Source organism: Bos indicus, chromosome 7, assembly GCF_029378745.1.
Source record: "Bos indicus isolate NIAB-ARS_2022 breed Sahiwal x Tharparkar chromosome 7, NIAB-ARS_B.indTharparkar_mat_pri_1.0, whole genome shotgun sequence".
NCBI lineage: Eukaryota > Metazoa > Chordata > Mammalia > Artiodactyla > Bovidae > Bos > Bos indicus.
Window position 1 is genome coordinate 61,591,388 of NC_091766.1, and position 22,792 is coordinate 61,614,179.

Below are 22,792 nucleotides of genomic sequence, written 5' to 3' on the forward strand. Positions count from 1 at the left end.
CCCATGCGTACACACCTGCCCCCCACCCCCACCCCCGCCCCACCCGCCACATACATCTTCAGATCCTCTTGATCCCAAGTCTCCCCGAAAAAGGAGCTGATTCATAAGATGGAGTCTGCCAAGTGGCCACTCTGTCTCGGATCCTGGCAAGTAAGTCCTTGTCAGACTGAGAGCAGTGTGCCTGCTTGCTTTCTCACGTTCCACGCCCAGTGAGCCCGGCCCTCCTGGCTGCATTCCTCAGGCCCCTCCTGAATCTTGCCTGTGAGCCCTCTTCTGTGGGCTTCCTGCAGGTACATGGAATTCTTCCCTATCCCCTCCAACACCACCTCCGACTTCTACTTTGAGAAAAGCGCCAACTACTTTGATTCGGAAGTGGCTCCCCGGCGGGCAGCTGCCCTGTTACCCAAGGCGAAGGTCCTGACCATCCTCATCAACCCAGCGGACCGAGCCTACTCCTGGTACCAGGTGAGCTGGGTGGGGCCCTGGGCAGTGGCACAGGCTGTGTCTACCACTCAGCCACTAATAAACATCAGCAAACATTTATCCTGTGTCATCTTTGCGCTCGCCCTCAGCTGGGCTCCTGCAGTGCACTGGTGGGTAAGAACAGGGTCCCCTCCACTGTGCGTCCAGCCCAGAGGAGCAACCGGGCAGAAATCCACGCTGAGTCCCAGCCAGGTTACCTGCTCCCCCTCCCAGCTTCATCTGGGGACCTGTTCTGACTCTGATTCTCCAAGTAGAGGTGGAGGCTGGTTTTGTCTTGCTGAAGCCAGGATTTGGTGAACAGTGATCTGGGCTTCATGCTATCTGTGGCCTCCTCACTGGGCTCTGGGTGGGGGTGGGAATTCAGAGAAGGACAGAACACAGGACCTGCCATCCCTAGTGGAGGATGCAAACGCCTGATCAGGTAAGGAAGTTACCTGGACTGTGGTTTGTGTGAGGGAACGCAACTTCTAGTTTCTACTTGACTGTGTAAGAACTAGAATTTTCTTTAATATCAATGACCTGACTTAATTTTTTCTGAGCACCTTTCCACTGGGCTTATAGGAAAGCTTAGGCTTAGGTCTTTTGGGGGGTTTCCTCCCCTACCTTCCAGTCTTGCTGGAATTATGCTTATGCCAGGGTGGGGGGCTTCCTGCTGTAGAGCTGGTCCTACTGTAGGCCTGGCCACACTCTGAGCTTCCTTTCTGGGGCTTCGTTGTGACCACAGGCTGGTAGAAGTCCGGGTGCAGATCCCCCCCACAGACCTCTCCCCCTCCTCTCCCTCCCAAGCCTGGTTACCCTCCTCATCTGGTATGCAACCCCACTCTTCCTCTCTTCTCTAGGACTTTCTGTCTATACCCCAATATTCTCCTTTCCTCTGGGCTTTGATCCTGGGGGAACGGAAGCCATTTCTCTTGCATGCCCTGCCGCCCCCTACCCTGTGCCCCAGCAGAGACTGACCATCTGTATTTATGGGGGGAGGAAGGAGGAAGGAGAGGGAGGCAGAGGGAAAGCAGCCCTGGGTGGAGGCGTCCGGGTTCTGTCCTAATGCACCTCCTCCTGTAGAGGGCGGAGATGTCTCCTCTCACAGACAGAAGACCAAGGTTCATCAAGCCGGGTGACTAGCTCAAGTTCATGTGCTGGCGTTTTGAACCCAGCTCCTCCAGGTCTAAGCCCCTGTTCTTTCTTCTGTCTGTGGCTGAGGCGGGATAAGGAGAAGGGGAGCTGATTCCTCCCAGGACGGTCCAGGGAGGGGCTGGAAGGAAGGGAAGGGTGATGGCCTGCCTCAGAGGGGAGATCAGGAGGAGGGGGGCTCTCCCCCCCACCCCTGGCCCAGGCTGTGTGTGATGCTCAGTGAGGGTGTGGGGGCTCCTGAGGGTCATCCCTGGTGAGCAGGCTCGTGATCTCTGGACTTTGGCTCTCTGCAGATGCTGACTGCCCGGGGCGTTATTTCAGGTGCTTCAAACCTGGTGTTTTCCCCTTTCCAGTTCTTCCCCAGTCCTTCTGTTTCAGTCTGCTTGGGCTGCCACAGCAAATATTATAGATTGGATGGCTTAAACAGCAGCATTTTTTTCTCACAGTCCTGGAGCCTAGAAATCTTAAGTCCAAGACTGAGGTACCAGTCGATCTGGTTCCTGGTGAGAGCTCCCTTCCTGGCTTTTAGACAGCCACTGTCTCACTGTACCCTCATGGCAAACCACCTCTGTGGTGTCTCTTCTTACCAGGACACCAATCCTATCACAGGGGCTCCACCCGCCTGACTGCATCAAGGCTTAGAGCAGATATTTGTATATGCCTGGTGTGCGAACATATAGCTTTATTTTTATTGTGAATGATTTTACTTATTTTTATGAGTAATTACCTTTATTATCTTTATATATGACAGCTGATTCTAGTTTTCTGTCTGTGAAGGCAGTATTGAGTTTAATTTTGAAATACATTTACGTGAATAAGATGTGTCCACATAAAGAAAATTCTGTTGATTTGGCATGCACAGATGGACATGGCAGAGACCACAGAGATGGTGCAGAGTGACCAGCATTTGGAAGCCCTGACCTAGTCTGACTCCCGTCTTGCAAAGACGGGGAAACTAGGGCTCCAGGGGCTGTGACTTCCCTGAGGTCAAAGGGTAATGACAGGTAGAGCCAGATCTTGAGCCCAGGCCTCCTGGTTCCAGCTCGGTGTCTTCTGGCCACCTCCTGGTTCAGATCAGATCAGATTGGTCGCTCAGTTGTGTCCAACTCTTTGCGACCCCATGAATCACAGCACGCCAGGCCTCCCTGTCCATCACCAACTCCTGGAGTTCACTGAGACTCAAGTCCATCGAGTCAGTGATGCCATCCAGCCATCTCGTCCTCTGTTGTCTCCTTCTCCTCTTGCCCCCAATCCCTCCCAGCATCAGTCTTTTCCAATGAGTCAACTCTTTTCATGAGGTGGCCAAAATACTGAAGTTTCAGCTTTAGTATCATTCCTTCCAAAGAAATCCCAGGGCTGATCTCCTTCAGAATGGACTGGTTGGATCTCCTTGCAGTCCAAGGGACTCTCAAGAGTCTTCTTCAACACCACAGTTCAAAAGCATCAATTCTTTGGTGCTCAGCCTTCTTCACAGACCAACTCTCACATCCATACATGACAACAGGAAAAACCATAGCCTTGACTAGACGAACCTTTGTTGGCAAAGTAATGTCTCTGCTTTTGAATATGCTATCTAGGTTGGTCATAACTTTCCTTCCAAGGAGTAAGCATCTTTTAATTTCATGGCTGCAGTCACCATCTGCAGTGATTTTGGAGCCCAGAAAAATAAAGTCTGATACTGTTTCCACTGTTTGCCCATCTATTTCCCATGAAGTGATGGGACCGGATGCCATGATCTTCGTTTTCTGAATGTTGAGCTTTAAGCCAACTTTTTCACTCTCCTCTTTCACTTTCATCAAGAGGCTTTTTAGTTCCTCTTCACTTTCTGCCATAAGGGTGGTGTCATCTGCATATCTGAGGTTATTGATATTTCTCCCGGCAATCTTGATTTCAGCTTGTGTTTCTTCCAGCCCAGCGTTTCTCATGATGTACTCTGCATATAAGTTAAATAAGCGGGGTGACAATATACAGCCTTGATGTACTCCTTTTCCTATTTGGAACCAGTCTGTTGTTCCATGTCCAGTTCTAACTGTTGCTTCCTGACCTGCATACAAATTTCTCAAGAGTCAGATCAGGTGGTCTGGTATTCCCATCTCTTTCAGAATTTTCCACAGTTTATTGTGATCCACACAGTCAAAGGCTTTGGCATAGTGAATAAAGCAGAAATAGATGTTTTTCTGGAACTCTCTTGCTTTTTCCATGATGCAGCGGATGTTGGCAATTTGATCGCTGGTTTCTCTGCCTTTTCTAAAACCAGCTCGAACATCAGGAAGTTCACATTCACATATTGCTGAAGCCTGGCTTGGAGAATTTTGAGCATTACTTTACTAGCGTGTGCTGCTGCTGCTGCTAAGTTGCTTGTCATGTCTGACTCTGTGCGACCCCATAGACGGCAGCCCACCAGGCTCCCCTGTCCCTGGGATTCTCCAGGCAAGAACACTGGAGTGGGTTGCCATTTCCTTGTAGTGCAATTGTGCGGTAGTTTGAGCATTCTTTGGCATTGCCTTTCTTTGGGATTGGAATGAAAACTGACCTTTTCCAGTCCTGTGGCCACTGCTGAGTTTTCCAAATTTGCTGGCATATTGAGTGCAGCACTTTCACAGCATCATCTTTCAGGATTTGGAATAGCTCAACTGGAATTCCATCACCTCCACTAGCTTTGTTCGTAGTGATGCTTTCTAAGGTCCCCTTGACTTCACATTCCAGGATGTCTGGCTCTAGGTCAGTGATCACACCATCATGATTATCTGGGTCGTGAAGCTCTTTTTTGTACAGTTCTTCTGTGTATTCTTGTCACCTCTTCTTAATATCTTCTGCTTCTGTTAGGTCCATACCATTTCTGTCCTTTATCAAGCCCATCTTTGCATGAAATGTTCCTTTGGTATCTCTGATTTTCTTGAAGAGATCTCTAGTCTTTCCCATTCTGTTGTTTTCCTCTATTTCTTTGCATTGATCGCTGAAGAAGGCTTTCTTATCTCTTCTTGCTATTCTTTGGAACTCTGCATTCAGATGTTTATATCTTTCCTTTTCTCCTTTGCTTCTCGCTTCTGTTCTTTTCACAGCTATTTGTAAGGCCTCCCCAGACAGCCATTTTGCTTTTTTGCATTTCTTTTCCATGGGGATGGTCTTGATCCCTGTCTCCTGTACAATGTCACGAACCTCATTCCGTAGTTCATCAGGCACTCTATCTATCAGATCTAGGCCCTTAAATCTATTTCTCACTTCCACTGTATAATCATAAGGGATTTGATTTAGGTCATACCTGAATGGTCTAGTGGTTTTCCCTACTTTCTTCAATTTAAGTCTGAATTTGGCAATAAGGAGTTCATGGTCTGAGCCACAGTCAGCTCCTGGTCTTGTTTTAGCTGACTGTATAGAGCTTCTCCGTCTTTGGCTGCAAAGAATATAATCAATCTGATTTCGGTGTTGACCATCTGGTGATGTCCATGTATAGAGTCTTCTCTTGTGTGTTTGGAAGAGGTGGTTTGCTATGACCAGTGCATTTTCTTGGCAAAACTCTATTAGTCTTCGCCCTGCTTCATTCCATATTCCAAGGCCAAATTTGCCTGTTACTCCAGGTGTTTCTTGACGTCCTACTTTTGCATTCCAGTCCCCTATAATGAAAAGTAGGAAGTCCAGAAACCTCCTAGTTACTGCCCCACAAAAGCCTGTCCCTTTGGTGCTTCTGTGTGACACACTGACCCTCCCTTGGCTTGTCTGCAGCACCAGCGAGCCCACGATGACCCGGTAGCCCTGAAGTACACGTTCCATGAGGTGATCACTGCTGGGCCTGATGCATCCTTGAAACTGCGCACCCTCCAGAACCGCTGCCTGGTGCCTGGCTGGTACGCCACCCACATCGAGCGCTGGCTCAGCGCCTTTCACACCAACCAGGTAGGCCTATCCCTGACCCTCGGAAGGGCAGCCATAGCACTGACTTGGGGCAGTTAGCTGAGGACCTCAAGATCTCTTTTAGCAGTGACAGGGCCAGAAATGTGGTTGTTGGACACTTAGGTCTTTGGGATCTTCAAAGGTTTCAGTCTTGTTTATCCCAAGCCCTTGTCCCATCACAGCAGGCTCTGTAACCTTAAGGGGACCCAGAAAGCCCTGGGATAGGCCCTGGGAGGGAGGGAGAGCCCAGTTGGAGAGGTAAATGGCCAGGTTGCTAAAGCATTTTAGGAAACCCTTGGAGGGTTTAGGCAGGAGAGTGACATGTAGTGCAGAAACTTGGAGAGAGGCGGGGCGGTGTCATAGGGGCAGGAGGGAAGGCAGAGTCTTGGTGATGGATTAAATGCTGGGAGAGGACGCATCAGTCAGAAGAAGCTGGCAGAAGGCAGGGAGAAAGACTGCCCAGCACTGAGGCACAGGGACTCCTCCTGTCCGAGGAGGAGGAGGAAGCACTCTACAGAGCGTAGGGGCCCCAGCCCATAACCATGGCTGCTGAAGACTGGGGGCCTGTTGGCCCCTGGAGTGAAAACAGATTCAGATCACACTCTCCTTTTTCTTTTTTTCCAGATTCTAGTCTTGGATGGCAAACTGCTGCGAACAGAACCTGCCAAAGTGATGGACACAGTGCAAAAGTTCCTTGGGGTGACAAACACCATTGACTACCACAAAACGTTGGCGTGAGTGTTATCTTGGCCTTTCAGCAGGGGGATGTCCTAAACAGGCACATGGGCCCAAAAGCCAGAGGCTGGAATGATTAGGAGAGAGACACAGATTAGAGTCAGCAAGTATGAGGAAGTATGCGTGGCCTTGAAGGCAGTTTAGCAGAAAAGTTAATATGACTTGAGTCATATAAACAAAGGTATTGACTCAAGAAAAAGGGAGGTGATGACTCTGTTCTCTTCTGGTAGTCCTTCCCCTAGGGTGTTCTTTTCAATCTGGACTGAACATTTTCAGAGTGTTTAAGTTAGACCAGCAGTGAGCAACTCTAATACCCTTAAGGGTTTCTCAGCATTAGTTTATGACTTAAATATAATTTAAGGGAAAAAATATTATAAATATTGTCAACAGTTAATAATTTTCATCACTTAAAACCCCATCCAAGGACACTGAGGATGCCCTCCCAAGATGAATAAGTGCCCGCCTGTGTTGAGGGACTCAGGGCTGAGGAGAGGTTGTCTTCGAGGGTGAATCACAGGTGATGCACACAGCTGGATGAGGCAGTCTCAGGAGGAGAATAAAGTCTCCTTCCCCAGCTACCTTCTTCGGAAAGCCCTGCAGCAAGAATATCCCCATCTCCCTACTTTGGAGGATGAAGGTAGAAAAGGAAAGTCAGTCCTCTGCTCTGAGGGTAGAGAGGAGCAGCAGCTAAGGGCATAGCTGTGGCAGCAGAGATGCCTGGGTGAGGATTCTGGACCCATTACTTCTTTAACTGTGGGACTTTGAACTTGTGTCTTAGTTCCTTCAAGCCTCACTTTCCTCCTCTATAGGTTGGGGGTACAGATAATAATAATTCCTACCTCCCGAGGGTCACTATCTTGTGGAGCTCTTGGCTCAGTGCCCAGCATGTACTAATCTCAGTAAATGACAGCTGCCCTCAGCATCACCATGCCTACCCTGTGACCCATTCAGAAACCCCCATCTCGCTTTCCTACCAGAAGGAAACTGTTCTCCTGCTGTTCTCATGCCCAAGAATCTCCAGATAGTTGCTGATCTGGGACTGAATTCTGATGTCATTATGCCTCCCCTCCCGGTAACAGCACCTTCTCTCCCCAAAATACCCTGGAAAGCCCAGCATGACTTCAGATTCTGAAGGCAGCCTTGCTTTGTCAGTTCTGGAGTTTACTAAACAACAGCAACTTTACAGTGATACACATGCTTAAACACAATTATAGATAGAGCATTTCTTGATAAAGATTGAATTTATTAAAAAGCAAAAGAACCCCTACTAAACGTTCTTCTCCTACTGGGTCTGGCCCCTGAGTTGGAGAGTGCCAGGAGGGTTTCCAGGCTGAGGAACGATGAAGCCTTTCCCCACCCCCACAGGTTTGATCCAAAGAAAGGATTCTGGTGCCAGCTGCTCGAAGGAGGAAAAACCAAGTGTCTAGGCAAGAGCAAGGGCCGGAAGTACCCGGAGATGGACTTGGATGTAAGTAGCAGACATGCCGCCTGTGGCAGGGGAATAAATGATGGGGGTCCCGTACTGGAGAGAAGCTTCTCTTTACCTGACACCCAGCGCTCAATGCATTGCCTTGACATTTCTTGGATAGCATTCTTAGGAGGAAACATGGGCTAGGATTTAGCGACTCAGAGTTGATTTAGTCAGAGTATTTCCTTTCGCAAGGGCTGAATGCTATGGGGCTTTGAGAATGAATCAGACATGTTCTTTGCCTTCAGGGAGCTCCTAGTCTAGGAGGAAAATGAGTCACACATGCAAATAAGTAGAATACAAGGCAAAAAGTGCTTTGTGTAATTAGGTATGCATGTGTGTGATGGCACTTCAGAACAAGGACGTGCCATGTGAAGCTGGACGGGTAAAGGCTTCTCACATGAGGTGGGGGCTGACTCTGGAGTTGGGCCTGGAAGGATGGAGTAGCATTTGGACCTATGGCATGGATGGATGAGGCATTCTTGTAGGAGAGGACATCCTTTATGGTATAAATGAATGGTAAAACATACATAACTGTGACTGTGGTTATGTTTCCGAGTTTTTTCATTACCCCTTGCTCATTTTTTAAAAATCCAAGTGTAGTTGATTTACAATATTGTATGTTTCAGGTACACAGCAAAGTGATTCAGTGTTTATATATATACATATATATATATATATAAATTTTTCAGATTATTTTCCCTTGTAGGTTATTACAAGATATTGAATATTGTTCCCTATGTTATGCAGTAAATCCTTGTTACTTATCTATTATATATAGCATTGTGTATCTGTTAATCCCATACTCCTAATTTGCCCCACCCCACTCCCTTTCCCTTTGGTAACAAATAAGTTTGTTTTTTGAGTCTGTTTCTGTTCTGTAAATAGACTTGCTTTTTAGATACCACATATGAAGTGATATCATACGGTATTTGTCTTTTTCTGTCTGACCTCACTTAGTGTGATATCCTGTAGGTCCATCCACATTGCTGCAAAGGGCAAGAGCGCGTTCTTTTTAATTTTCTAGTGTGTATATACACGTGCCGCATCTTATCCATTCATCTGTTGATAGTCACATGGGTTGCTTCCACATCTTGGCTATTGTAAACAGTACTGCTGTGAACATGGGGTGCACACATCTTTCCATTGCACGTATGTGAAAAGATACACGCACCCCAAGGAGTTGCTTTCTTTCTGGATGTATGGCTAGGCGTTGGATTGCTGGATCATATTCTAGATCTAGTGTTAGTTTTTGTTTTTAATCGGAGGAAAATTGCTTTATGGAGTCGTGTTGGTGTCTGTCATATATCAACATGAATCAGCCATAGGTATACATATGTCCCTGCCGTCTTGAACCTGCCTCCCACTCCTCACCACATCCTGCCCCTCTCGGTTGTCACAGAGCACCACACTGGGGTCCTGTGTTACTCAGCAGCTTCCCACTAGCTATCTGTTTAACATATGGTAATATATATGTGTTAATGCTACTCTGTCCCACCCTCTTCTTCCTCCACTGTGACCACAAGTTTGATCTCTATGACTGTGTCTCTATCCCTGCCCTGCTAATATGTTCATCAGTACCATCCTTCTGGATTCCAGATATATATATATATATATATACATATATATATATACGATATTTGTTTTTCTCTGACTTCACTCTGTATAACAGGCTCTGAGTTCATCCACCTCACTAGAACTGACTCAGATGCATTCCTTTTTATGGCTAATACTCCATTATATATATGGACCACAACTTCTTTATCCATTCAACTGTCAGTGGAGATCTAAGTTGCTTCCATATCCTACCTATTATAAATAATGCTGCAATGACTAGTTTTTTAAAAGGAACCTCTCTATTGTTCTCCATAGTGGTTGTGCCAATTTTTACATCCCCACCAACAGTATAGGAGGGATCCCTTTTCTCCACATTCTCTCCAGCGTTTATTTTGATGTTGTCCGTTCTCATCCTTGTGGAGTGATCTCATTGTAGTTTTGATTTCCATTTCTCTAATACTTAGCCATGTTGACTGTCTCTTCATGTGCCTGTTGATCATCTGCATGTTCTCTTCAGAGAACTGTCTGTTTAGGTCTGCTCTTTCAACTGAGTTGTTTTTTTTTTGATACTGAGTTACATGAACTATTTGTATATTTTGGAAATTAACTCCTTGGTTGCATCGTTTGTACATATTTTCTCTTTTCAGTTTGTCAGTGGTTTTCTTTGCAGCGGCTTTTAAGTTTAGTTTGGTTCCATTTCTTTATTTTTGCTTTTATTTTTTTTGCCTTGGGAGACTGACCTAAGGAAACATTGCTATGATTTATGCCAGAATGTTTTGCCTGTGTTACTCTTCTAGGAGTTTTGTGGTATCATGCCTTACGTTTAGGTCTTTATATCATTTTGAGTTTATTTTCATATATGGTGTTAGGGGGTGTTCTAATATGTTTCCTTTTTTCCTAAATTTTTATTTCATATTGGAGTATAGTTGATAAACAGTGTTGTGTTAGTTTTAGGTATACAGTAAAGTGACTCATTGGTACATATGGATACACCTGTTCTTTCTCATCCCATTTAGGTTATTACAAAATATTAAGCATAGTTCCCTGTGCTATACAGTAAGTCTTGTTGGTTATCTATTGAAAATATAGCAGTGTATATATATCAATCCCAAACTCCCAGTTTATTCTCCTCCTCCTTTAGTAACCATAAGCTTGTTTTCAAAATCTCTGAGTCTGTTTCTATTTTGTAAATAAGTTCATAAATGCTGCAGTGACCCCTGGGGTGCATTTTTTTCCCTTCTCATTATGGTTTCCTCTGGTATATGCCTAGGACTGGGATTCCTGGATCACATGGTAGGTCTATTTTTAGTTCTCTAAGGCATTTCCATACTGTTTTCCACAGCGGTTGCACCAGTTCACCTCCCATCTACAGTGTAGGAGGGTTTCCTTTTCTCCACATCTGCTCCAGTATTGTAGACTTTTTGATGATGGCCATTCTGACTGGCATGAGGTGATACCCCACTGTAGTTTCGATTTGCTTTTCTCCAATAATCAGTGATATGGAATATCTTTTCATGTGCTCTATAAGCCATCTTTGCTTATGTCTTCCACCCATGTTTTGACTGGATTGTTTGCTTTTTGATATTGAGCTACATGCGCTGTCTGTATATTTTGGAGATTAATCCCTTGTCATTGCTTCATTTGCAAAGATTTTCTCCCATTCTGAGGGTTGTCTTTTCATTTTGTTTATGGTCCTGTTTATTTTTGTTGTTATTTTCCTTACTCTAGGAGGTAGATCAAACAAGATCTTGCTGTGATTTTTGTCAAAGAATGTTCTGCCCATGTTTTCCTCTTAAGAGTTTTATAGTATCTGGCCTTACATCTAGGTATTTTATTCTTTTCAATGCATTGGTAAATAGGATTGTTTCTTAAATTTATCTCTGATATTTTGTTGTTAGTGTATAGAAATGCAGTAGATGTCTGTGTATTAATTTTGTATCCTGCAACTTTACCGAATTCACTGACGAGCTCTAGTAGCTTTCTGGTAACACCTGTAGGATTTTCTTTGTATAGTGCATCATCTGCAAACAGTGATGGTTTTACTTCTTTTCCAATTTGGATTCCTTTTCTTTCTTTTTTTTCCCCCTCTGATTGCCATGGCTAGGACTCCCAAAGCTATGTTGAATAAAAGTGACGAGAGTGGACATCCTTGTCTTGTTCCTGATTTTAGAGGAAATACTTTCAGCTTTTCACCATTGAGAATGATGTTAGCTGTAGGTTTGTCATTTATGGCTTTTGTTTTGTTGAGGTAGGTTTTCTCTATGCCCACTTTCTGGACAGATTTTAATCATAAATTGGTGTTGAGTTTTGTCAAAAGCTTTTTCTGCATCAATTGATGATCATATGGTTTTTATTCTTCAATTTGTTGATGGGGTGTATCACACTAATTGACTTGAAGATACTGAAAAATCCTTGTATCCCTGAAATAAATCCCACTTGATCATGGTGTATAATCCTTTTACTATATTGTTGGATTAGAATTGCTAGTATTTTGTTGAGGATAAAGATCAGAGCAGAAATAAATGTAATAGTGATGAAGAAAACAGTAGAAAAGATCAATGAAACTAAAAGCTGGGTCTTTGAAAAGATAAAGTTGATAAACCATTAGCCATGCTCATCAAGATAAAAAGGGGAAAAGGTGTAAATCAATAAAATTAGAAAGGAAAAAGGAAAAGCTACAACTGACACCACAGAAATTCAGAGGACCATTGGAAACTACTCTCAGCACTTACCTAAATACCAGCAAAATAGACAACCTAGACGAAATGGATAAATTCTTAGCAAGGTACAACCTGCCAAGACGGAATGAGGAAGAAATAGAAAATATGAACACACCAATCATAAGTACTTAAATTGAAATGGAAAATGTGATTAAAAAACTCCCAACAAACCAAAGTCCAGGGCCAGAAGGCTTTACAGATAAATTCTATCAAACATTTAGAGAAGAGTTAACCTTCTGAAACTCTTCCAAAAAATTGCAGAGGAAGGAACACTCCCAAACTCATTCTGTGAGGCCACCATCACCCACCCTGATACCAAAACCAGATGAGGATACTACCACAGAAAAAGAGAAAATTATCAGCGAATATCACTGATGAACATGGATGCAAAAATCCTCAACAAAATACTCTTGGCTAATTCTCTCTCTCTTCTCCCAATCACGAGTTTCGACCTTGTGCACTATAGTTTGGTGCTTCTACTATGTTTTCTTTTGAAGGTTACCATTTTGAAGAAGGCTGTGAATAAATAATGGGAGTGGGGGATAATGGCAGCGGGGTGCTGGTTTTCCAGAGGCGGGGGCGGGGGTCACTCGAACCAGCACATGACCAACGTCTGAGCTTCCCTTCCTGTTGCAGTCCCGCGCCTTCCTGAAGGACTATTACCGGGACCACAACGTCGAGCTTTCCAAGCTGCTGTACAAGATGGGCCAGACACTGCCGACCTGGCTCCGGGAGGAGCTGCAGAACACCAGGTAGCTGCGGCCCCCACCGCCGGACTGAATGTGACGGCAGGGACATCCCGCCACACGCTGAGCCAGACTGACCTGCAGAGTGGGGAGTGGGGCCCGGCTGGCCAAGCACTCACAAGCAATACTCCGCCGTGGCCCGGGCCAGCCAGGAGGAGAGCCCAAGCAGGTGCCCACGTGCCTCAGAGCATCCAGCATGCAGTCGGTGGCCTCTCGGACCTCCCTTGCCACCTGAGGTCCATTCCGCTTACAGTCTTTCATGGAGAGGCCACTTCCTGTTGGTGGAGGACCACAGGCTGGTAGGAAGGAGTCTACAAGACTCTGTTCTCTGGCCCTCACTGTGTCTACCCACCGTGCTCTCTCTCCATCCATCACTCCGTGCCCCTGTAGGGCGTCCACTCAGTATTAGCTGCCACATCGTCTCTGTCCTCCCGACAACAAGGACAAGGGTCCAGCTGGGGCCTCTGGCAAACCAGGGAGAGAAATTGGATGTTTCGCTGATGTTTCAAGCCAGGCTCTTCAGAAGGATCAGTTGGAAACCCAGAGGCAGCCATAGGCAGGCTGTGAGGGTGCCACCTTGAGAGAATGCTGGACCTCCACACCCATTGCAGCTCATACCTTTGCATCTCACCTTCCCGCTTTGGGGATAGAACCGCTGGTTCATACAGTACCCACCCGGTTCTCAAGGCCACCTTCAGGGCCCTGGGGGCACTGCCATGCCATTTGGACCCAGAGACCCAGTCCTCAACCCTGCTCCCTCTCTCCTCCTGGGACATGACATGCGTGGTGTTTCCTGTGGTAAGAGACTGAGGCGGTCATGGGGCCGGCTGTATACATGCTCCAGTGTACATTTGTTGCCCCCAGGCCCCTGCCTTGACCCCAGGCGGATGCTGGACAGAGTTGGTGAGACCACCACCTCTTCCTGATGCCAGCTCCCTGGGGCCGAGGGTACCTAGAGCCCCCCTTAACTTCCCAAGTACTAAGAAGCTAAAGTATTTTAATTTTTTTTTTTTCTTGGTGCCAGAGTTTATACCCTGGGTGCTGGGGTTGCACTGTGTTACATATATATATATAACTGTGTGTATATATATATATATATATATTATATTATATTTTTTTGGTTGGGTTTGTTTTTAATTCAGTCATACAGAATGGTGGCAAGCCCCAGTCCCAAAGGGTGTCCTATCTCAGTGCTAGAGCATGGGATGGGGGCGTGGTATGTATCTTCACGTGTGGGGGCCTCAAGGACACAGGATGGATGTGCCCTTGGAGAGGTCAAGTGCCATGGCTGCCCTGCAGCTACTCCAGAACAGGGGTGGTGAGATGCAGAGGGAAGACCTACTGTCTCCAGGAAGTCTGGCTTCATGAAGTGCGGTGATCCCAGGGGACTTCTGATCAAAGCAAACAGCCAGGCTGAGGTAGGAGACCCCGGGGCTAAATGCTGGCCTGTCCCCCTTCCCCTCACATGGTGCTAGGTTGGGAGCTGCCCTGGGAGCTTGGGGGCCCCCAGGACCCCCCAGAGCTGTCTCCAGGCCCCTCTGCAGACAAGGGGATCTCTGGGCTAGTTTCTGGTGGGGGCCTGCTCCTACCCTCCTCCTAACAATGTGAAGTGACTAAGGCTGGGGTGCCTCTTCCCCAGTCCCTCCCACTGCCAGTTCAGCTTTGAACTGACGCCTCGGAAATCCTTTCTAGAGAGCCTGGTCTTTGTTCATAGGATGTTGGGGCTGAGGGGTCCTTCAACGGGTGTGGACACAGCTCCAGAAAGGGGAGGTGGCCTCCTGGGCTGACGTCACAGAATTGACTGGGAGCAGGGCCAAGAAGCAAACTTGAGGCTCCCGCTTCCATGCCCAGAGCTCTTCTTCCAATGCCACACTGCCTCTGAGCCCATCCTTGGGACCCTGCTCTGCCAGGTTGCTGTCCCTCCCTTGGTCACGCCTTTGGTCATTCCAGGATATGGGGACAAACCACTCCTTCCCAGCTCGGTGCCTTCTCAGTCCCAGATCTGCATCCCTGTTGTGCTCGCCCCACCTCAGAAGGCCCTTCCCCAGCCTGGAAACCCGGATCTTGGTTCCCAGGGTCTCCGTGGAATGGAGAAGTGGAGTGTTCTGCGGAGCCGGCTGCATGTGGTTCTACCGTCCCCTAAGGGAAGTGTTCCCATTATGCTTTTCATGGGGCCTTAGAACCTGGCGCTGCCAGCCCGGTGGGGGCTGAGGAGCGGAGTGTCTGAGGACTGGGTGGCATGCCTGCGTGCATGCTCGTGAGGACTTCCTTGCACCAGGAACCAGGCTCCCACAGCTGGCAGCGGCTTCCACAGTGCAGAGCCCAGCCTCCCTTCCCGTCCTTCAGTGTGAGGCTTGTGTTCTGTGATGAGGACCTCACAGCTCCCACCATCTGAGGTCTGTCTTCGAGGGGCGGGTGGGTCCGGTCCCCTTGTCCTCCAGCCTGAGGAAGAGACAGGCAGGTTTGAGACCCTGGGGGAGCAGAGGAAATCCCAGGGACTTGACCTGTCACGTGTTGTAAGTCTGTCTTGTCACTGCTACTTTTTCCCTTCCCACTAAAGGAATCTGTCTCAAGGACCCCCTGCCAGGACTTGGAGGTACTGGGGAGGGAAGAGAGCCCTAGGGGCTCTTTGGCTACTGAGTACACAGATCCCCCTGAGAGGGGAGAAAACCAGAGGTCAGTGGTGCAGCGTCCTCTGCATCCTCCATGTCACTAAGTCACTGTCTGGCCTGAAAACAAGAGCAGAAACTCTGTCCCCCTTCTGCCATCTCCCCTGCACGCCTGTGCCCCAGGCTGGGAGCAGGTGTGCTGTGTCCCAGGGGTTCTACAGCTGCCCACAGCAGGCGTCTTGCACTTGGAGAAAGAGTCTGAGGTGTAAGGATGGGTCTCTCCCGCACCTCTCAATAGGAGCAGCCAGTGCCTCTAGGGCCCAGCAAGGGAACAGTGGTCTGTTCCCAGCAGGTGGAAACTGCTGGGCTGACCTGCAGAGACCATTTGGTCCCAACATGGAGCTGTCCCCACAGGTATGTTAGAAAGAGCAAGTAAATGTTGTACCAAATATTTTATAACTAACTCCCACTACCCATGGTTTAGACTTACAGTGAACATTTTGCCACGTTTTTTTAATCTTTTTGTCTGTACGTTTTTTCTGAACTAGTTTAAAAGTTGCAGTTATCATTAAGACTCCACCCCAAATACTTCAGCTTGCATCTTCTAAGAGGTAGGTCATTTTTCTTCAGTTGGCCCGCCATCACACCCAAGACAACAGTCATTTCCCAGCAACATCAGTCCCTATTTAAAGTTCCCCCAAATAATTTATGCCTGGTTTTAGAATTAGGACCTAGTTAAGGTACACAAGTTGCATCTTGGAAGTGTATTTTCTAAAATCTCTTTCAAGGCAGTGAAGTTTCCATTCTGCTCACTTTGGTTTTTTAAATGACGTTATTTCTGAGGCTTGACGTCCCACAAGCTGATCTGTTTCTTCAAGGCCCTGTACCGGCAAGGGCAATCTAGGCTATGGGGAGTGTTAGCTTCTGTTGCTGACTTAAGACTTCAGTCCTTTCGCTGTCACCTGTACCAAGTGCCAGGCCAACAGAGGGGTGGGGGAGGCAGCTTCACGACGGGGCTAGGGGAGTCTGGAAGGAAGAAGCTGCACGCGTGGAGGCTGGGCCTGTGGGAAATGAGGCATCTTGGACTCAGAAGGTCCTGTTCTCCTTCTGATCCTGGGACTGGACCACAGGGCACCAAGTAGTATCTCTTTCTCTGTTTCGCATCTCTGGGTTTTCGCTTCCTGGAGGCCCATGGTCTGTGTGCATGAGGGCAGAGCCGCAGGAACGCACCAAAGAAGGGGGGTGGGGCACCTTGCCCAGGCCGCGGTTGCGGAGAAAGAGCACTGGGCTGGAGGCAGATGTGAAGTTGTGTCCAAGTTGTATGCACTGAGTAGCTCAGTGACAGTGTTCCTCCCAGGGACTTAATTTCCCTATCTAGAACAAGCAGATGGGGCTACAGCGTGGGCTTTTCAGACATCAAAGAAGAAAGGGAGTCTGCTCTCGAGGTGGGGATGGAGGTCCCCCTGCGCTTGAGGCAGTGCCGGGCTTCCGGCTTGCTTAGCTGGCTGGGGCTGCCTGTCCCCACGGCTTCCCTTCGCCAGCTCCCACCAGGGAGAGCCGTGGGCCTTGTGCAGTCAGTGTCGAGGGCCCAGGGCAGACTCTGGCTGTGTTTCACCCTAATAAGTTCATCCCTCCCTCCCTCCTCTCTGTGGCCCTTGAGGAGGAGGGCGGTGAGGGTTTTCTATGACTGTGCTAGCTTTTATTATCAGCAAGAGGGCTCCTTTTGTAATTTGTGCATGAAATTCATGTCATTTCCTGGGGAGAGAGGAGAGGGCTGACTGAGGGGCGGGGGGCAGGTTAGGGGAACAGGCAGAGGTTTCCTTCCTTTGTCAGTGGGGAGGAGAGAGGAGGGTGCTTCCCCACTCAGCTGATCAGGGCTCTCAAACCAGCCGTTTTGGGTTGTGTTGAACGTGGGAACCTTCCTCCATTAATGTACAATCTCGAACTAACTGCTAATAAAGTGGGGTTCTGTTTGTACACCTTGGTCACATCTGTCTGTCTGACCTTTTTTCAAGGCCCACAGGAGCAGTAGAGAGAAGGGTGTTCACACGATGGCCAGTGTGGCCACCCCTGTACACACAGTAATGATCAGATCAAAGACCAATCCCACAGACGATAAACCGCAGCCTTTCTAGACGGTAGGGGCCTGTCCCAGGACAGCCAGATGGGGTGTCTCAGGTGACAGCTCTCAGGCACGCTGGACAGTTAAGTGCTAGAGTTCTGTAATGCGAGGAGCCTCTGTCTAGAGAGAGTTCTGCCATAAGCGTGTGATGTGATTGAAGACAAGTCACTCTTAGGCTTGGATCCTCAGTTTCTCTCACCTCTTAGGGGCGTGGAAGGTGTTGGGCTCAGCGGCCACTCTGGAGAGCTTGATTCAAATGCAGATTCCCTGGCTGTGCCCCCAAGTATTCCTCTGTGGCAGATGCGTGTGTGGCCCGAGCATCTGCATTTTAACAGCCTCTCCAGCACACCGAGGCGCCCCACTCAGGGAACCCAGGTTCAGATAGGTGGCTCCTGCGGGTTCTAATTAATGACTTCTAATTGATTGCTCCTCCTGCCCAAGAAATGAAAACTTTGGATGAAATGAATGACTTCCTAGTTCTCCCTGCTTGGTTGAGCTCGAGTTTGCCGGAGTGGGGCAGAAGTGGGGAGCAGAGAGGCGAAGCCGCTCCCTCAGAGGCCCCTGGGGAACTTGACAAAATGCACATTCCCAGCCTCCCCCAGTCCCATCCACTCAGAACCTCTGGGAGAGAGATCCAGAGATGTGGCTTTTAAACAGTCCCTGCCTCACAGGAAGGTGTGGGAACACTTGAGGCAAGCCACCAAGGGTCATCCTGAGAAGCTCCCCAGAATTGTGGATGGCTGCCTTGGGGTCTGCTGGGACACCGCTGGGAACATACGTGCTGCCTCGGTGTGGACACTGCCGGTAACAGCAGCTCGGCCCTGAACATTACAAGGCCTGCAGCCCCAGCTCTCAAGAAATATCCGGGGAGAGGTAATCAAAAAAGAATTCAAATCAGGATGACTCGCTGGAGGCCAATTTCAAGAGGTAAATATTAGTTTCACTATTATTTAAAAAAGAAAAAGCACAGGAAAAGATGGTTAACATGGCTAATGATTAGAGATAAGGGACTCAAAATTGCAACAAGGTATCACCTCCCACCAGTCAGTGATTATCTTTAAAACATCTACTAAGGATACATGCTGAACAGGATGTGGGGAAAAGGGACACCTACAGTGTCCTTGAATGCAAAGTGTCAAGAGCCACATGGAGAACAGTACCACGATTCCTCTGCTGCTGCTAAGTCACTTCAGTCATGTCCGACTCTGTGTGACCCCAGAGACGTCAGCCCATGAGGCTCCCCCGTCCCTGGGATTCTCTAGGCATGATTCCTCAAGAAACTGAAAATAGAGCTACCAGTTGATCAGGTATTCCCACACCTGGGGATGCATCCGGAGAAAAGACACAGGCACCCCAGCGTTCACCACAGCACTATTTAGAATAACCAAGACACCAGAGTGGCGAGAATGTCGTGGACTGATGAATGGATAAGGAAGAAGAGAGACAATGGAATCTTAGCCATAAAGAATAAGAAAAGAAGACCCTTCTCAGCAACATGAATGGACCCAGAGATGATCATACTAAATAAAGCTAACCATCATGTGATGTCACTTACAGGTGGACTCAAAAACTCATCCCATATGAACTAATTTGCAAAAAAAAAATAGACTCAGAGACTTGGACAAGAAACATGCTTACCAAAGGGGAAAGGTGAGAGGAAAGGATAAATTAGGTGAAAGAAACCTATACACACATACATATATATATATAATATGATAGATCATCAACAAAGACCTACTCTATATCACAGGAAATTCTATTCAGCATGCTTTAATAGCTTGTATGGGAACAGAGGCTGAGAAAAATGGCCATGTAGAGATGTATAACTGAATCCCTTTGCTGCACACCTGAAATAAAACATTGTAAATCAACCATACTCCTAGAAAAACCAAAAGTAAGAAACACCAACTCCATGAGAATTCCCTGGTGGTGCAGTGTGGTTAGGACTCCATGTGTCAATGCTGAAGGCCTGGGTTTGATTCCTGGTTGGGGAACTAAGATCCCACAAGCTGCATGATATGGCCAAAAATCCCCCCAAAGGACAGCAAAAACACCCTCGATGGCATGAGGGTAGCACTTTCAGACACTTGGGGTTTGTTGGCTGGGAGCTTGGTAAAAGTCATGGAGCAACAATAAGAACATGGGTGGGAGGTTCCCTGGTGGCCCAGTAGCTAGGACTCCGCACTCCCATTGCAGGGGACCGAGGTTCAATCACTGGTCAAGGAATTAGATCCCACATGCTGCAATAAAGATCAAAGATCTTGTGAGCCCCAGCGCAGCTAACAAATTTCTATATATAAAGAGCATGGGTGTAGCATTAACAGGACCAGTGGGTATGCATGATACAGATGGGATTCCTGGGCCAGGTAATGAGTCAAGCCGTATCAGAGTTTTGAATTAAGAATTTTTTTTAAAGAAACGTAATTGAAACCCAAGTAGAGGCAGAGACTTCTCATTGGATTTGGGGTGAGTATCCGGACTCACCAGCTCACCACCTCCATGTCCCTGCACTATTTTGGAACCAGAAGAATCCTTGAAACACCCCAGGGAAGCCCAGCCCAGGTATTCTCAGAGGTCCCAAGAGTCCTGCAGTTCTAACAGAACAAACGCATCGAAACCTCCTCATCTCCCACGTGAGGAGTCCTGACTCAAGCATCATGCCCAAGGGGCAGTGTCAGATCCTGAAAGTGGGTACTTCCCTCAGAAGCCCTGGATCTGGTGCACGGGGCAGTGTGTTTCATCGTAGCAAAGCCCTGTAAACAGCCTAGATGTCCATCCAGAGGGCATCGGCTAAGTAGCCACTGCTGTGGCCACGTGCTGGAACATGGTGATGGAGGAGAAAGTGAATAGCTCAGGCCCCAGGTCCCCATCCAGGGAAATTTGAAGAATGACTGACATCTGTGGAAAGAGGATGCCATACAGCTAAGTACACGTACATACTCTGCTGGCTCCAGCTACTTACGCCATTCTGCACTATTTTTCCTGGCAATGTAGCCAGCTCTCTGTCTCACCAAACTGATAACTGGCTACTTCTGGAAGAGGGAGAAGGAAATGGGGAGGGGGAAGATTTCAAAGGGGACTTTAGCTTTGTCTCAAATATTCTGCTAAAAACAAAAGAGATGTATGTATCATTTGTGGAATGAAAACATCATAAAGGTAAGAAACAGAAATGGGCAAAGCAGAAAATGAAGTCCAGAGAGCAGCTCTGTTGTGGGATGCTCACAGTGAAAATAGCCCTGCTGCTCTCCCAGCCCACAGGCACCCAACATGCAGGGCTGGAGGCGGCCCTGGCTGCGGGGGGAATTCTTGCCTTTCTGCAGGAATCCTGAGCACCTGTCAGGCTCCTGACCGGGGGGATCCTGACTCGCTGTGTGACTGTGGGTGACTTGGCTCCACATGCTCACACGGGGGAGTTGGAGTGAACATCAGCCTAGCACCTGTGAAATTCATAACATGAATCTAACCAAGAAGAAACAGCTGCACATCCATGTTGAAGGACATTTTTGCAAAATAACTGGCCTGAACTCTCAAAATGGTTGAGGTCATGGAAGGTCAAGAAAGGCTGAGAAACGGTTCAGGAGATTAAAGGATACCAAAGATACTAAAGAGCCCTGGCAAATCAACCATCATTTATAATCCAGGAGAGTTCCTAGACTAGGAAAGAGTTACTTGTAAAGAACACCATACTAACAGCTGGCAAAATGTGAATGTTTCCTGTGTGGATTGGATAATACTATTTACTTTATTATACTGTTATATAAGAGTATATCGTTGCTCTTAAGTAGTACATGCTGAAATATTGATGGGTAAAAGGGAAGAAATAAAGCTGAATTTTGACCCCTGCGCTTTCTCTAATGGGTCAAACTTATCTGGCACAGTTCAGAACATGTCCACCAGGGGACACTGTCGCCCCACCCTCTGACAAACCAGAGTTGGCTTGAACCTCCTCTGGGAAGACTGGGCTGGGGATCAATGGTGGTGAGGTAATGAGACTATAAATAGTTCAATGACAGGATTAATTAAAAACTTTCTCACTCTGTCAGGGAGGCCTTCTGCTCGTCAAGTGCTATCTCTTTTAATCCTTGCCACAACCGTCTGAGGCAGGTATTATCCTTACTCCCACTATGTAAATGAGGAGTCTGAGATTCGGAGAGGTCGAATAATTCTGGGAGTCCTTGGTCTGTGAGATTCCACTGCCTTCAGCCCCCTGAGTGGTCCTGCCTCCTGTCATGAGTCAGCGTGGGGAGAACTCACTGAGCCTGCCCCTGCCCGTCTGTAGGCTGAGCACTTAGAAGTGTGTGTGTGTGTCCCCACCCGTGAGTATAAAGCAGACACAACACTGCCTACTGTGAGATCTAAGTCCAGTTCTAAACAGCAACCCACCCACCCCCACCTTTCCAAGGGAACGACTACCACCAGTTTCTCTGGGTCTTCCCAGAGATTATTTTTCAGATATGCCAGCTCAGTACATACACATCCTCTGCTGACCTGCCCTGCTCACGCATATTCCGCACTGTGCTTCTTCCCTGGTACTGGGCACTGTGTGGCAGGTACTTGCTGCTTCTACAGCAGTGGATGGAGATTCTGTGGTGGAGGCACTGAGGGGGCTCCACTATCAAACCTGTGGAGGAGGAGGGAGGGAGGGATAAGCTGGAGCCTAAGCTCTCTAGGAGCTGTTCCCGTTCCAGGGAGCTGTCCCTTGGGAAGGGAGGAGGCTGTGTAGCATAGTTGCTGAAATATGCACAGATAGCAGGCCTGATTTCAAATAGGTCCACATTGGTTTTGTGACCTTAGGCAAGTACCTTATGTCCCTGAGGCTGTCTTATTGGTAAAATGGGAACAGTGATGGGTGGCAGGTGCCAGGGCTGCTGTGAGGAGTAAGGCCTGCTCCACACTGAGTGCTCGGTAAACCCTGGTCCAGTTCTAGGCACCCGACTTTGGCGGCTCCCATGCCTTGGCCTGGGGCTGGCGCTGCCACCTTTGTCCTGAGGCTGAGGAGGATGGGGCTGAAGAGCCAAGAGGAACGCCCAAGGGGGAAACTCATCACGTGTGATCTCTCTGGGAACCCTGAAATCAAATCGGTTAGGTGATCTAGGACACTGAGAATGACCCCTCAAAATATACATCCCCTCAACTACCAACTTCACAGAAATGCAAAGGATCATAAAAGAATACTATGAACTGCATGTCAACAAATAGCTTAGATGAAATGAGCAAATTCCTAGGAATACCCAAGCTACCAAAACTGACTCAAGAAGAAAGAGAAAATCTGAATAGAACTGCAGGTCTAGAGATTGGACTTCCCTGGAGGTCCAGTGGTTAAGAATCCC

General features: G+C 47.8%; 1 protein-coding gene across 5 annotated transcripts in view; it reads left to right on the forward strand.

The window, feature by feature from the left end:
* Nucleotides 1-17,317, forward strand: part of NDST1 (N-deacetylase and N-sulfotransferase 1) — an 88,258-nt gene extending 70,941 nt beyond the window's left edge. For 4 of the 5 annotated variants that reach the window (XM_019965247.2, XM_019965248.2, XM_070793855.1 and 1 more), the window contains 5 exons: nt 291-465; nt 5,338-5,508; nt 6,130-6,239; nt 7,606-7,708; nt 12,622-17,317. In XM_019965247.2, the coding sequence (XP_019820806.2) occupies nt 291-465; nt 5,338-5,508; nt 6,130-6,239; nt 7,606-7,708; nt 12,622-12,741 (679 nt within the window). In that variant the 3' untranslated portion in view covers nt 12,742-17,317. Of the gene's footprint in view, nt 1-290; nt 466-5,337; nt 5,509-6,129; nt 6,240-7,605; nt 7,709-11,369; nt 12,513-12,621 lie in introns of those variants that run through there. The other variant, XM_070793856.1, reaches the window with a different exon arrangement.
* The last annotated feature ends 5,475 nt before the right edge of the window (nt 17,318-22,792 follow it).